Source organism: Oryza brachyantha, chromosome 8 (genome assembly GCF_000231095.2).
Source record: "Oryza brachyantha chromosome 8, ObraRS2, whole genome shotgun sequence".
Lineage (NCBI taxonomy): Eukaryota > Viridiplantae > Streptophyta > Magnoliopsida > Poales > Poaceae > Oryza > Oryza brachyantha.
Window position 1 is genome coordinate 11,691,257 of NC_023170.2, and position 15,490 is coordinate 11,706,746.

At 47.5% G+C, this 15,490-nt stretch overlaps 2 protein-coding genes across 2 annotated transcripts; both read left to right on the top strand.

The window, feature by feature from the left end:
- The first annotated feature begins 1,433 nt into the window (after window positions 1-1,433).
- LOC107304728 lies at window positions 1,434-1,862 on the top strand. The gene has a single exon (XM_015840110.1). It carries the CDS (start codon window positions 1,434-1,436, stop codon window positions 1,860-1,862), a length of 429 nt encoding a protein of 142 aa, XP_015695596.1.
- Window positions 1,863-2,731: 869 nt separating this feature from the next.
- LOC102715416 lies at window positions 2,732-5,007 on the top strand. The gene is made up of 2 exons (XM_015840111.1): window positions 2,732-2,977; window positions 4,384-5,007. The coding sequence occupies exons 1-2, from the start codon at window positions 2,732-2,734 to the stop codon at window positions 5,005-5,007; spliced, it is 870 nt and encodes a 289-aa protein (XP_015695597.1).
- The last annotated feature ends 10,483 nt before the right edge of the window (window positions 5,008-15,490 follow it).

Sequence of the window (15,490 nt, forward strand, 5' to 3'; positions counted from 1 at the left end):
GCTGACTGGATCGGCAACGCCAGGAGCTCAGGGCAGAGAAGCGACGTCTCAATCAGGAAAACTCTGCCGACCTCTGCCACAAGCTCGAACAACGACACCGGGAGGACCGTCGCCACGACCGAGACCACCGAAGTCATAGCCAGGCGTCTAAGCATCGGTCACACGAGAGCTCTGACACTGACATGACAGATGGAGTCCCGGCCTTCATCAAGAACTTAAGTCGGTTGACTTGGCCGACTGGTTTCAAGCCCACTGGCATTAAAAAAATATGACGGCTCCACCAACCCGAAAGCATGGCTTACGGTATACTTCATGGCCATCCGGGCGACAGGAGGCGATACCAAAGCCAGGGCCAATTACTTACCGGTTGCCTTAGCTGATTCGGCCGGACATTGGTTCTCGGGGCTCCCCAAAAGGTCCATTGACTCATGGGCAGAGCTCCGCGAATGATTCATCGCCAATTTCTAGGGCACATATGAAAGGCCAAGGACAAAGTACGATCTGTACCAAGTCCAACAAAAGAAAGGCAAATCTCTACAGGCCTATATCAAAAGGTTCTCAGAGGTCCGCAACTCCATCCCCGACATAAAGGATGACGTGGTCATTGCCGTATTCCGAAAAGGAGTGCGCGATGAGCCATTCATCACTAAATTCACCAGGAAAGAGCCGACCACGGTCAAGGACCTTTTCGACATGGCTAACTCCTACGCAGCGGCCGCCAATGTGGTGTCCGCCTCACTTGGAGACAAACATGAGGAGAAAGGACAACCGTCAGGCAAAGGAAAGGAGAAGGAGCACAAGAAGGACTTGGACTCATGGAAACGCAAGCCCGAGGAGCTGGTGGCCGTCACAGAACGACAGCCGATCTAGCGCCCCAAGATGTCTGATTATGACAAAGTCATGAACAGCAAGTGCCCTTGCCATCTGAAGTCCTACCTGGCCAAAGATTGTTTTGTTATGTGTCACTACGCAGAGCAATTAGCCAAAGACCAGTCGGGGGCCACTGGGCCAAGCAAGATGAAGCTCGCCGAAAAGAAAGACGACGACTTCTAGGATCCGCAAGCCGAGCTAAACCATATCTTTGGTGACCCGCTCGCAAACGAGTCCAAGCGGAAGTAGAAGCTCGCATCAAGGGAGATAAATAACACAACGGTGGATGTCCCCCAGTACCTCCGATAGTCAGAAGTCCCGATCACGTTCGACCGCTCGGATCACCCCGACCGAGTGGCTCACCCAGGGCGGTACCCACTGGTGCCAGCCCTAGTCGTCAAGAACATCAAGTTGAAACGCGTGCTCACCGATGGAGGAAGCGTCCTCAAATCCTCTTCGCCAAGACGCTCGATGACATGAAAAAACCGAGGTCGGAGCTACGCCCAAGCAATGCGCCCTTTCATAGGGTCATTCTTGGGCTATCGGCAACACCACTCGGGCAGATGAATCTTCCGGTTACCTTTGGAACAAAGGACAACTACCGAACTAAGAACATCTGCTTTGAAGTCGCTGACTTCGAGACGACGTACCATGCCATCATTGGCAGGCCCACGCTGGCAAAGTTCATGGTGGTTCCGCACTACACCTACCTCATGGTTAAGATGCCTGAACCACATGGCGTAATCACCCTGCGTAGCGACATCAAGCAGACCTTCAGCTGCGAGGCTAAAAGCTGCGAAATTGCTCAACAGGCTGAAGAGCAGGCCGGCCGGGAACAGATATGCGAAGCCTCGACTCGCAAGACGGAGGACGACGATCTACCATCTAAAAAGGCGGCAAATATCACCTCCAACGAGAAGAAGCAGATTGCCCTCGACCCCACCGACTTGTCTAAATTTACATTCATAGGAACTCAATTAGATTCTAAATAGGAACTCGCGCTCGTCACTTTCCTCCGAAATAATAAAGATATTTTTGCTTGGAAACCGTCTGATATGCCGGGAGTCCCTAGGGAAGTGATTGAGCACTCCTTGAATATAAAAGAAGACGGTAAGCTAGTTAAGCAGCGCCTTCGTCGCTTCACACAAGACACAGGACGCGATTAAGTAGGAGTTGACCAAACTGCTCGCAGCCGGCTTCATTAAAGAAGTCAAATACCCCGACTGGTTGGCCAACCCCATCTTGGTCAAAAAGAAGAACAACAAATGGCGAATGTGTGTGGATTACATGGAACTTAACAAGGCATGCCCTAAGGATCCGTTTGGACTACCACTCATCGACCAAGTTGTAGACTCGATGGCTGGCTGTGCATTACTCAGCTTCCTCAATTGCTACTCAGGCTACCATTAGATCAGCCTAAGACAGGCCGATTAGATGAAGACCTCCTTCATTACCCCATTCGGCGCGTACTGCTACATCACGATGTCGTTCGGTCTAAAAAACGCGGTGGCAACCTATCAACGGACTATCCAGGGTTGCCTTCACGACCAGATCGGGCGAAACGTGGAAGCATACGTCGACGACGTGGTCATAAAGTCGAGGAAAAAGGATGACCCACTAGATGACCTAGAGGAAACCTTGAACAACCTCCGACGTTACAGGATGAAGTTAAATCCTGAGAAGTATGTGTTTGGCGTCCCCTCCGGCACGCTCCTTGGTTTCGTCGTATCCCGAGGAGGCATCGAGCCAAACCCGGAGAACGTTCAGGCCATACTCAACATGAAGCTTCCTAGCGAGCTCCGACACGTCCAGATGCATGGCTGCCCTTAGCTGATTCGTTTCACGACTCGGCCTCCGAGGAATGCCCTTCTTCAAGCTACTGAAGAAGACCGACCAATTCACATGGACCCTAGAAGCACAAGAAGCCTTCGAGGACTTCAAGAAATACTTGACCTTTCCCCCCGTGCTGGCTTCGCCCAGCCCGAACGAGCCGCTTCTACTCTACGTCTCGGCCACAAAACAAGTCGTCAGCACGGTGCTCGTGGTCGAGCGGGAAGAAGACGGACACACACAACTGGTCCAGCGACTGGTCTACTTCGTCAGCGAGGTACTCAAAGAGTCCAAGCTAAAATACCCCCAGGTCCAGAAACTCCTCCATCCTGATTACAGTAAGGAAGCTCATTCATCACTTCCAAGCCCACCAGGTTTCAGTCGTCACATCCTATCCACTCGACGATATCATACACAACAAGGAAGTGCAAGGCCGCATCGCAAAGTGGGCATTGGAGATGATGCCATACGACATCACCTTCAAACCCCACACCGCGATAAAGTCACAAGTGCTCGCCGACTTCGTAGCTGAATGGACCCACGTACAACTGGAAACAGCGCTAGAAGAGCTGCCCCACTGGACAATGTGCTTATATCGCCCAACGGCGAAAAGTTCAAATACGTGGTCCAGATCCACTTCCCGGCCTCACATAACGTAGCCGAGTACGAAGCACTCCTTAACGGGCTATGGTTGGCTATATCCCTCGAGATTAGGCGGCTGCTTGTTCGTGGACATTCCCAACTAGTCATCAACCAGGTCATGAACGAGTGGACCTATGCCGACGAAAATATGCAAGCGTACCGATAGGAGGTGCGCAAACTTGAAAATAAGTTCGAAGGACTCGAGCTAGTTCACGTCCTGCGGCACAACAACGAAGCCGCCGACGAACTAGCCAATCTCAGCTCAAAATGGCTACAGGTGCCAACCGACATATTCGTCGAACACCTCATGAAGCCTACGGTCGAGAAGAAGGGCGAACCCGAGCCAACCCCAGGTGAAGCATAAGATGCAGGAGATAACGGCCAACCACCGAACTCCAACGACCGCACGGTCGCAGTTCTCACTGACGACTGGAGAACCCCGTTCATCAAGTTCCTCACGGAGGATGTTCTCTCGACTGATAAAGCCAAAGCTGAACGCGTCAGCCGACGAAGCTACTGCTATATCATGTCAGACGGAGAGCTCCCCTGGAGAAGCGCATCGGGCATTCTTATGCGCTATGTGCTCCCTGACGAGGGCAAACAAATACTCCAGTCGATCCACTTGGGCCACTGTGGCAACCACGCCTCGGCCAAGACGCTAGTCGAAAAGGCTTATAGGCAACGATTCTTTTGGCCAACAGCCGTCACAGACGCACAAGAGCTGGTTAGAAAGTGCGAAGGGTGTCAATTCTTCGCAAGGCAGACACACGTGCCGGCACAGGAACTGCAAACTATCCCGATCTCCTGGCCATTCGCCGTCTGGGGACTCGACATTGTCGGGCCCTTCAAGCAGGCACCAGGAGGGTTCACCCACCTGTTCATCGCAATCGATAAATTCACCAAGTGGATACAAGCAAAACCGGTCGCCACAATTGACTCAGCACATGCGAGGGACTTCATACAAAACATTATCTACCGCTTCGGCATTCCAAACCGTATCATTACGGACAACTTAGGCAATTCATCTCTAGAGTCTTTCAGGATTTTTGCGAGGAGCGTGGGATCAAGATTTGCTACGCGTCCGTAGCACACCCGAAGAGCAATGGGCAGGTCGAGAGGGCTAACGGCATGATCCTTCAAGGAATCAAAACTAGAGTCTTCGACCAACTACATCCCTATGCTGGACGATGGGTGCAAGAGCTGCCACCAGTGCTCTGGGCACTCCGCACATCCGTTAGCCACACAACGGGACAGTTGCCTTTCTTCCTTGCGTACGGGGCAAAAGCAGTTCTACCCACCGAAATCGACCACGAATTCTTCCGCATACGCAACTACAACGAATCCACGGCAGACACGGCCAGGGAAGACAACCTTAATAGGCTGGAAGAAGCCAGAGATATTGCGACCATCCAGTCGGCACGCTACCTACAAGGACTTCGCCGATACCACAACAGGAATGTTCGTGGACGGGCATTCCTAGTCGGTGACCTGGTCTTACGCAAAGTACAGACCACCAAGGATCGACACAAGCTCTCCCCAATCTGGGAAGGGCCTTACGTCATAGCCGAGGTCACTCGACCCGGCTCATACCGACTACGGATGGAAGACGGAAGGCTGCTGGAGAATTCATGGAACATCGGACAGCTACGTTCCTTCCACGCATAGTCGATTTGTTGTAATTTTTTCTTTTCAAACCTTCGACTGCCCTCGCCGAGTGGTCCCCACTCGGAAGACCAGTCGGAGGCCACAATGTACTCTACCTTCGGGTTCTTTTTAATAAAATCTACTGCCAACGAGCTCTCTAACTGTCAGTTAATCGAAGTCTGAATGCGGTGGCACATCCATTCGGCTGCACCTCGCTTCCCCCCAAACCGAGTAACGCTACGCTATGCTCCGCGCTGGCTAAGTCCGCTCGGGGGCTGCTGGGACAGGCACACGTCGAGAGAATAACTCTTCACATGACGACAAAACACACCACAGCAAAAGACTCTAAAGCAAATAGATCAAATAAAATCACATCACAATAATTCGCCTAGAACATGGTTAACTACTACAAGTTCTCCTACTTCTTTATAGGCCAAGGTCGTCTGCAACTGACTCCGCAGCCTTCTGCGCCTCGCTAACGTACTTCATCGCCGTCGCCATGTCGCAGTCGACCACGAACCCGTCGCAGATGGCATCAAACTTCACCCAGGGATACAGCGACTTTACAATGGCAAGAGCATGGCTAGATGGCAGCTTCGCCGTCTCCCGCAACTCGGCGCCATGGGCCGCGAGCATCTTCTCCAGCTGCTGGACCACCCCATCTATGCTGACCGACGAGGAGCCCTACGCCAACAGCGGTGTCGCCCCGAGCACGTTAAGGGCAACTGTGACGAACCAATCCCGAGCTAGCTCAGCTTCCTGAGTCCTGGCCTCGGCGGCCTCCACCACAGACTTTACCCGGGACTATACCTCTGCTAGTAGCATACGAGTCAGGAAATGCCCGGAAGGGAGGAACGAAGGACGAGGTAAAGAAAAACTTACCCACAAGCTCGGCGACGCCGGTGTCCTTGGCCTTCTTGAGCCAAGTGTATTCGGTTTCTAGCACGACCTTCGAGGCCAGCAACTGGGAGCGCTCGGCCTCAAGCTCAGCTTTCGCTGCCAGCAGCTTGGTGCACTCGGCTAGCAGCCCGGCGTTCGCCTTCTTCAACTCCCCCAAGGCTGCATCTTGATCTAGCAAAAGAAGATAACCTTCAGCTACAAAGAAGAAACAACGACCAAAGACAAATCGTCGCACCTTTGATCCGAGCGGTGCTCGACACCAGCTCCACACGAAGGTCAGCTACCTCACCTTGCAGGCGGCTCTCCATGGCCTTCGCCCACCCCAAGATTTCATCGTGATCCTGCCGTAGAGCGTCCAAGTTCCCCAACTAAGGATCCAATGGCCGAAGGGCCTTCGACTTTGCCTTCGAGCGTGCTTCAATTCCCTAAACGACACAACAAAAGTTAACAGGGTCGCGCACACAAGGAAGCAGTTAAAAAGTGTACCTTCATAAGCTTCACCGACTTCTCGATGTATCGCTCGATTTTGGCCATGTCCTTAGAGTCGTCCGAAGGGTCGATCCCGGCCCAGTCGGTGCGGCCCTCTTGGGACCTCGGGGGAAGCGTCGCCGAGGTTGTAGCTACGATCAGCGGAACGGACACCCCAGCCCTTGGCTCCACAGTGCCTATGGGTGGGGGCACCGCGGGCACATCCGACTCCATAGTCGGCGCTGCGGTGGCAGCCGCGATCACTAGAGCCGTCTCGGTGGTCGGCCCCATCGCGGAGATAGCCGTTGCGACCGGGGTCGTGCTCGAGGTGGCGGGAAGCATGGCTGTCGTCGGACCCGGGGGCTAAGCGTCCCTAGGCCCGGTCGGTACGGCCGGATCAATGTCACTTGATTTCCTGACAAAGAAACTAGGTGATATGACTTCGGCGAAAGAGTCCTATTCTGATCATGGCAAAAATGCTGAGTCCTGTTACCTTGATCATGTCCTGAAGGCGGGCCTCCTCAAGCCTCTCAAAGGAGGTGGGCTTGGAGAGCGAGCCGGGGTCGGAGCGTCGTCATCCTCGAGCGCCCCAGCGAGTTCGGCGTCCGGGTCAAACGCCATCCTCTTGGCGGCCGGCTCGTCAACTGAAGCTTCTGACCACCTCTTGAGCACGGGCAGCGGCCGACTTAGGGGTAGGACAGGAACTGGTGACGGTCCGGTAGGCATGACGAGAGTCAAATCATGGCAGGCCAAGGCGAATACCCGGGAAGTGGAAAACGAATCTTCAGAAGGGTGGAGGACTCACCGGTGGTGGGGCATTCCTAGCATTAAACGGAGATGGAAGACCGAAGGCATCGGCCGGGATGAGGGTGTTCGGAGCAAACAGCCTGCGGGCTTGCGATCGGATATCCACTGGCCGAAGTGTCTCCACAGCCTCCCGATTTGGGTCGTCACTCCCGATGTAGTCGAAGGCAAATCGGACCCTATCCATAAGGGGCTGCATCCGATGGATGAACTGTCGAGTCACCCAAACGCCGGTTAGGTTAGCAGTCTTCAAGTTGAGCAGCGAGTTCACCTGTGGCATCTCTTCGGCGGTCGGTAGGGACGACCAGGTCTCCCGGGCTACTGGGGCATGGCCGACAAAGGGAGGAAGGTAGTCGACAAGGTTGGAACAATAAAACCATGCCGCATGCGAGCCCTTGAGAGAAGTTTTCATGAGCAAAGAAAGCCAAGCTTTCTTGCTTCCCTCACGGAGCTGAATGCCAGCGCTGCCCACCACCGATAGATGAACCCGGTTCGATTGGGGCTTAACGGCGAACAAGTGGTGGAAGAGGTTGAAGTGAGGGGGGATTCCAAGGAAGGTTTCGCAAGTGTATACAAACATCGCGATCTGAAGAATGGAATTGGGATTCAAATGATGGAGTTCGATCCCATAAAAATCCAGCAAACCTCGGAAGAAAGAGGACACCAGCAGCCCGAAACCCCGCTCGAAGAGAGGCTCAAAAACTACCACCTCCCGCGAGTCGGGGGTAGGGAAGTCCTCACCAAGAGTGCTGCGGAACCCGGCTACTTCCTTGCTCTGAATCAGACCGGCTCCAGAGAGGATGGAGAGGTTCTGATCGGAGATGATGGAAGACTACCAGGCGTGCAGCGGTAACGTCTTTCCTGAATCCACCGGGGAAGCCATCGGGGGCTTTCTTGAGTGGGCTGGAGGGGAAGCGCGGGTGCGAGGGGTGGAGGAGAGGCTGGAGCTCTAGGCGTGGAAGCTAGGGTTCGGTGAGCGCGAGATCGCTAGAGCAAATTGGGGCTACAACGGTTAGCACGACGGAGAAGAAGATGAACGGACAGGGTAACGGGAGGCTTAAATGGGCCGCTACTGGGCCTAACGGCTAGAAAATTTCGTTACTGGGCTAAGTATTGTTATGTTCCCCTGCGGACAGAGCGGGCCAAAATTTTCGGTGCTGGCATAACGGACACCATGCTGCGTTTTAAGGAACGTTACGAGTTTTGTAACGGTAATATGAAATTCATAATTTCCTTCAAATCGGGAATCGACGGCACGCCTATGTTATGGGCCTATGGTCGTACTCGGGCAGGCGTCGGTCGATATCGCCCATGGCACTTAATTGCGCTCTTTATCTTGTGCCTAAACTTTGAGTAAACCCGAATATACTCGGTACTAACTACTCGGCTGTAACGGTTAAGCTAGTCGGCTCGACCTATCCCATGGGCAGAGCATAGCTGAAGGCTGTATGTCTGGGGAAACACAGCATAAAATCATTTCCAAACCACTCGGGTCCGGAAGCATTTGGAACAGTGCAACTCGGGTCGGGGAAGGAAAAAAACCTGCTATGTAACAGTCCATAGATGACTCTATGTTTAATTGTTACGCATTTAAGCATACAGTCAGGAGCTACACGATGCACCTAATGTCTTCTTTCGTTCGGAGCCATCCACAGCCTCTACAATCATCACAGAGTACTCGGGATCACTCGGGAACCACTCGGGGAGCGCCTGAAAAGCACTTGGGTAATGTCAAGCATATAGCGCTGGGATACATCTAATGATCAACAATCTGCACGGATGACTTGCGCTGCTATGGACGACTCTGGGGGCTGCCGTGGGATACCTATACCGGGGGTATCCGGAGACTATACAAATACGTACGGTCAATAAGGTACTGAATAGGAAGGAGAATATGTCTGTACGATGTCGGATAGGAGTTTGGTGGTTGCCGAATTGCATGCCGTGTACCTCAAACCCGATCCATAACCGAATTGGGATAGATCTTAGTCTTACTAGATTATGACTCTATCTTATCTATAACTCTTTCCCCACTATATAAGGGTACAGAGTTCCCCCTTGAGGGCAAGACTGATTCATCTGCGGAATACAATCGCCAAGCAGGAGTAAGGTATTATCTCGCCACGTCGAGAGCCTGAACCTAGGTAAACCCTCTCCCTCTTCATCATTAACCATCGTATTCCAAGCTTGATAGCCACCCCGTAAGTTTATTGCCGACCCCGATCGTCGACATGTAGTGATTTGGCATAGGTTGAGACTTGAGGAAGTGTTAAAATAGTTTTCTATCTCTACTTATTTTTCATTCACCTTACCATCAGTGGCGGATGTAGCCAGCGGGATTAGAGAGGTCTAAACATGTTAGATAGAGTTTCGGTCCCCATTTATATTGATCTTTGTCTTAAATTTTTAGTGAGTTCTTCGTGGGGCTCCAATGACTTTAACGGAAGTAGCGGGGGCTCGAGCCCCTGCCTCCCTCACGTTAAATCCGCCCCAGCTTACCATTCCTACCGTCTCAAACTTGTGAAATTAATTGTCCTCTCAGCAGCAGCTGGTGCTCCATGTGGAGAGTATTTCCGATCACTATCAGAACTTTGACCTACACGATCGTTTCAGTCACTAGTGCATAGCACAGCAGCATTGAGAGCGATTCGATTTTTTGCCATGGTGAGATGAAGGTCTGGCTCCCGCCCACATGAGAGGCGATTTTGCTGCCATCCAGACCCCTTTCTCGCCATGCATGGTGATCGGTGGGATGCAGCGTCCTTAGTGATGGTGTCTTCGCTGGATCGACTCTGATAGTTGTGAGAGTGAGAATATATGCATGCAAGGGTGAACGACTGATTGACAGTTATGTTAATTACTTGCTAATATTATCTTCCTCTTCGATTCGATATTGGTCACCGCCAGTGATGCGTAGAGAATCATATCAGCAAAACGATTGGTCGCTAATTTAGGAGATTCTTTTTTATGGTTTGAGAAAGACAAAGACTACATCCAACTTGCAGGTCACTGCGATGAAAAAAGGTTACGTGGTCTTTTTTTTCTTTCAATAATCACAATCGTTGAATTTCTAACCTCGACAATCATTAATTTCATTACAAAAATTAGGAAAATTGCAAAAACCTATATGTTTGTGGCCATGTATATTCATCCACGGTCCGAGACAGTTTTTCATGGTAACCCAATTGAACATGAAGAAGCTGGTTTAGGACAGATTTGGTCAGCGGGTTGTTCTTCATGAACTTAATGAGTGCTCAGCGACATTGATGGAGCTTGATTGTCCGAACATCATCCTGAGAGCAGCTCCACACACGCGGAAACCACATCTAGCTCCTGCAACAGCACGAATAATAACTACTTGCCAAGATCAACTGATGTAGTAGATTTCATCACCACGTTGACCTTCAGATGTGTAAGGTCATATAGAATATACAGAAAAAGACCACCAGAATGCATGAGCTATGATGAGAGGGAGATAGTAAAAAATCCCAGACCGTCACTCACTTGACCATTGTCTTGATTCGCCGGTCCAACCGTTGACCCGAACGGTTCAACCGTGGTTCAATAGAAATTATTATATACCACGTAATTCCTAAACACAAGCAATGATTTACCTACTTGGTTATGGGAATGAAGATTGGATGTGGCAATCTGGGCTCAAATTCTACCAGACCTCTCCTGCTTTTTTACCTGACCTTTTTTTCACCGGTTTTGATAGTTCAGGGACCAATTGTATCCGGTTTTACGGTCCAAGGACGAAAAGCAGACTGGACGAAAGTTGAGAGATCGGAACTTATTTCTTATTAATTGCACTTGCGGGCCTTAGAGCTAATGTTTGGGCCTCTACTAGGCCAAATTTATCTTGTTCTGTGAAAACCGTAAACCAAAATAGGTTAATTAGGATGGAGGTATTTGCAGCAAATTAACTTATATTGGGAATCTCAAACCAGGAGTGACATTCACATGGGTTTTTGTGATTTTTCCTAAGGAAATAGAAGCATTTTCATTCAAAATGCTTGTCTATAAAGGGTTTTTAAACAATTATATTATTGATCTGATTGATAGATGCAATTAACATGGATGTATGGATCAATCCTTTGCAGCTCTGCAAACTCTACAGGATAAATTGATCTAAAAATCTAAAAAATATATAAATATTAAAATGCCACCAATTGCGCCACAAAAGGGGGCCTTCCTTGCTAGCAGTGGTGAGCGTTGGAAGGTAGCTATCACCTTATGATTTATGATCTGTAGAACAATACTTATCATCAATGGCATCAGCCAATATTATTGCACCCTCACAGTGCAACACATCGCTGATGAACCGGTTTAACACTGTTGCAACGGGTCCATGCATGGTCATGGTTTTTATCAGGAGGTTGCAGGGTCCCATCTAATTACTAGCTAGATAAGTATGCAATAGAAGATTGTGGATTAGGAAGTTAATTAGCAAACAGTTGATAAAACTTCGCTGCAGGTTGGAGTTTAGTAGTTCAGGGATCATATTCTTGGCCAATGCAATATCATTTATTTTTCTTTGTAATATGAACATCGGAACGCGCGAGTCAAAACTTCCGTTACAAACTGTATCACTACTACAGATCAGCTACCCATAAAAGAGATTTTGCTCCGGTCCAATAAAAAGTATCTCCAGGTACTGGTATCTCGAGGTACCAAATCATTTATATACTATTAGATCTAACAAACAGATATGATTTGGTACTTCAAGATATCACTAATTCGAGATACTTTTTTTTTTACTTTTTGTTGGACTGAAGCAAATCTCACGTAAAAACACCAGGATATCAGTGCCGATTCGCCATTACCCGTTATTGATAGTCTGTTATCGACAAAAAAACTGGACACCCCGCGCGCCAAAAGATAAACGGTCACAAATGACATACTGTTTGTGTTGGCATAGATAACCATCACAAAAACTACCCAATTCTATTTGTGCCAGGTATAATCCCGGACTGACACCAAAACATGCTAATATGTGCTAGGTTTGTGTAGCATCTAAAAACGAATGAGATGGCCAATATTTACGATGGTTATAACAAAGACCCGACACAAATGAGCGGTGTCATTTGTGCTGGGTGACCCGGACTATTAATTGCCCACACCATGCATGCGCTTCAGGTGTATAAAAACCATTGCCTCATGCCTTTTATATATCTTTCTGTGTATCGTGGTACCAACCAAACCATACATCTAGAAATGTGCCGTAGTTGAGGTTTTACTCATGAACAATATGTCAATGCAAAGCACATTGACATTATGTTGTGAACAATGGGTCCCATGATCGAATTAAGGCTAAGCACATTCATGTTAACTTAGTATTGGAGGATCTACTTGCCAAAGGCTTATAACTAGTTTAATTAAGAATTATGTTACTATATATACAGGATATCGGAAAAGCAAAACATTTGAACATGATCCTATATAGGGCATATGGGCGTAAGAGTCAATAAATGTCAAATAAAAATAAATTGATTTCTATCTAGATATTACAGTAAACTATAAGTATTAGTTTTATAGTGAAGTGTTCATTTCCGCTATGAACGGTATATTGGTTTGCTATTCTGATAAGACAGTATTCGTTAACTTATAACAAGTGAGAAAATTTGGTTTATCTCTTGGTCCATCAACTCAAAAGACACACCAACAATAGGTCAGCACCTCCATGCCCATGCTGCACTAGTGTGAAGGAACGAATCACTGGGGCCTTGTTTTGGGGGAGTTTTTGGTGACGGTAGCTTCTCGCAGAATCTTCGAAAGTTAAAAGCTCTCCTAAACAACACTTAAATTCTAAGAATATAGAGTTATAGAATCCAGAAAATAAACTAGAAGTCAGAAGCAAGGAAACCTAACTTTTCCAGATTCTGAGAAGCTAGCTCACCAGCTACTTCTCAGAATCTTAACTCCCCCAAACAGATCCTAACCTAAGGAGTCACTCACATGTTCCTTACACCTAAGTGACAATTGGCCTTGATGTTTTCTCCAATCGAATCGTCATTGATCCCCTCTATGCATATCAAAATAAAATCAATTCTATTTGTAGGTGATGACTTATTCACGAGTTTGCTACTCCCTAAAACCCTAACTATATAAACGGGCCGATGAAGAAAAATCAAAGGGCTAGTTCCACTACATGGGCATTTCTTGCGCGACGGATTACATCATCGACCTTTGTAGGTGATGATGCTATGGCCGCTAGCGTTAACATGGTCTGGCACGTCACTGTCTCAAAATCATCTCTATCCTACTGCCTCTATATTTATAATTCTAACAAGCAACCACTATAACTATAGCGCCAACCAGCGACTCGTACATCTATAACACCAAGGACTTGACTAAAGTGACATTAATGGCTGCTTCTTCCGTGGGTCAATATATCACCAAATTCTGCATAACAAAATTTAGGTGACCATGCATATAGCCTATGTTTATGATGATCGAAATTGGCTCTAGCATTTTAACCTAGCAATAATTAATGTATGATGATGCATGGCTAACACTGGAGCTCTGAATGTGCCCAAGATATGGCATGATCAACGGTCGCTTTGAGAAGCTGGCCTTCAATTTGATCCGTGCAATTATCATGTGGGGACAGCGAATTTGGTAGCGAGCCACCTGTAGAAAGTTTGGTGAGGGCCACGTGGCCCACGCCTACTGATCAAAAGCATCGTCAACGCACAACTATGTGAAGATTGCAGCGCCTACAAGTTATACATCCAAAAAGGAGCAAATGTGGTATTTGCCGCACTTCGTAAACTTTCTACCTCTGGTTTTTTGCTACTTGGCTGAAACACGTTGTAGATGCTACCTCCGTTTTATAATATAAAATATTTAACTTTTTTTACAACGTTTTACCATTCATCTTATTCAAAAATTTAATACAAATATAAAAAATGATAGGTCATGCTTAAAGTTCCTTCTAATAATAAACTAAATCACAAGCAGAAAAGTCAAACATCTTGCATTGTGAAACGGATAGAGTAACTTTATAACAACTTGAATATACTCATGCAAAACTTTCAGTATAACCCGTATAATTCCAAAAATATGAATTTAGTGCCAAATCAATTACAGAAATGTAAAGATAAACAACCCCATTGGGCTCCCTTCCCCACCATGGTACAACGGATTGAGATCCTCTGCTATTACAGTCCATTATTCGTTTTACCCATATGTTAGCGACTATCATGTTACTACCATAATAATAGTGGAGGATACAGATCCGATGTACTCTCTTTTAAATATAATTACCGCTCATCTGTGTTTTCCGGTGTTTGAAGTCATCGGTTAATGCATTTAGCTAATGGTCTTCTCAAATAACTAATATCTATATTGGCTAAATTCTACTACACTGGAGAAAATAACTAGGCTCTCATAAAACGGCTCCAGCCGGACATTTAAAACGTTAATCTTGATATACAATTCTCCTACAATTTTTCGATAAATGTTCTTCATTTATGATGGGATCACAAACACATCTAATTTTTTCCCCAATATCAATAGCAGCACATGGCGAGCCCAGTTTGCATTGGCCGTGATGCACGTACAGAAGATCATACACAGTGCTACATAAGCACATATGTCCCCATCTAGGTTGCATCCGTCCTATTCCTTTGCCAGAACTGAACTCCGGAACAGTCCGGATCGACAGAACAGAGAAGCTACCAAACCGCCGTTGTCGCAGTGTGGTTGGCCGGGAAGTGGATATGAATAAAGACGTTGGAAATCCCAGGACAATAAAAAAACAAACACATTAATTGATCTGAATGAGATGCATAATTAAACCGGAGGATACAGAGCCGTAGGTAATTAATCCCGTCATTTGGCTTTTGTTTATAAGCTAATTTTAAATCTTTAATCTTAAATTTAGAGTTAATTTTGATGTTTTATTATAGTTTATTTTTCAGCTTTGTCTTTTAGATCACTACGAACATGTATATAAAAAGTATTCTTCATAGTTTTTTTTTCATTTATACAATATGTCGTTTGGATTATTTTTGTTTTAAAGCCCAAAAATGACCCATGTGTGACAAGGCGGGTGGTAATGGGTTCAACCATTTTGCCTATCCAATTTATACGTCGGATTTAAAACAAGTTAAAAATAAAATTTTACATAATTTTAAACTAAATTTTTTTAAGAATTAAATAGGATTATGTAACCTAACGGTCTTCGCCCGTTACCACCCGGGGCAGAGGCAGTCCAAATGATTTGATTACCCCATGTTTAGGTAAGCGAATCGTACGCGCAGTGTTCTCGAGTAGTAATCAGGTTAGGTCGGCGAATATATATCCTTTTGAAAGATTTAAAGTGTTC

Excerpts from the sequence above, each read along its gene's own strand:
- LOC107304728 (XM_015840110.1), top strand. The coding sequence starts at position 1,434 with ATGAATCTTCCGGTTACCTTTGGAACAAAGGACAACTACCGAACTAAG.
- LOC102715416 (XM_015840111.1), top strand. The coding sequence starts at position 2,732 with ATGCCCTTCTTCAAGCTACTGAAGAAGACCGACCAATTCACATGGACC. Across the intron at positions 2,978-4,383 it reads TGGTCTACTTCGTCAGCGAG|GATTTTTGCGAGGAGCGTGG; the intron begins GTACTCAAAGAG and ends AGAGTCTTTCAG.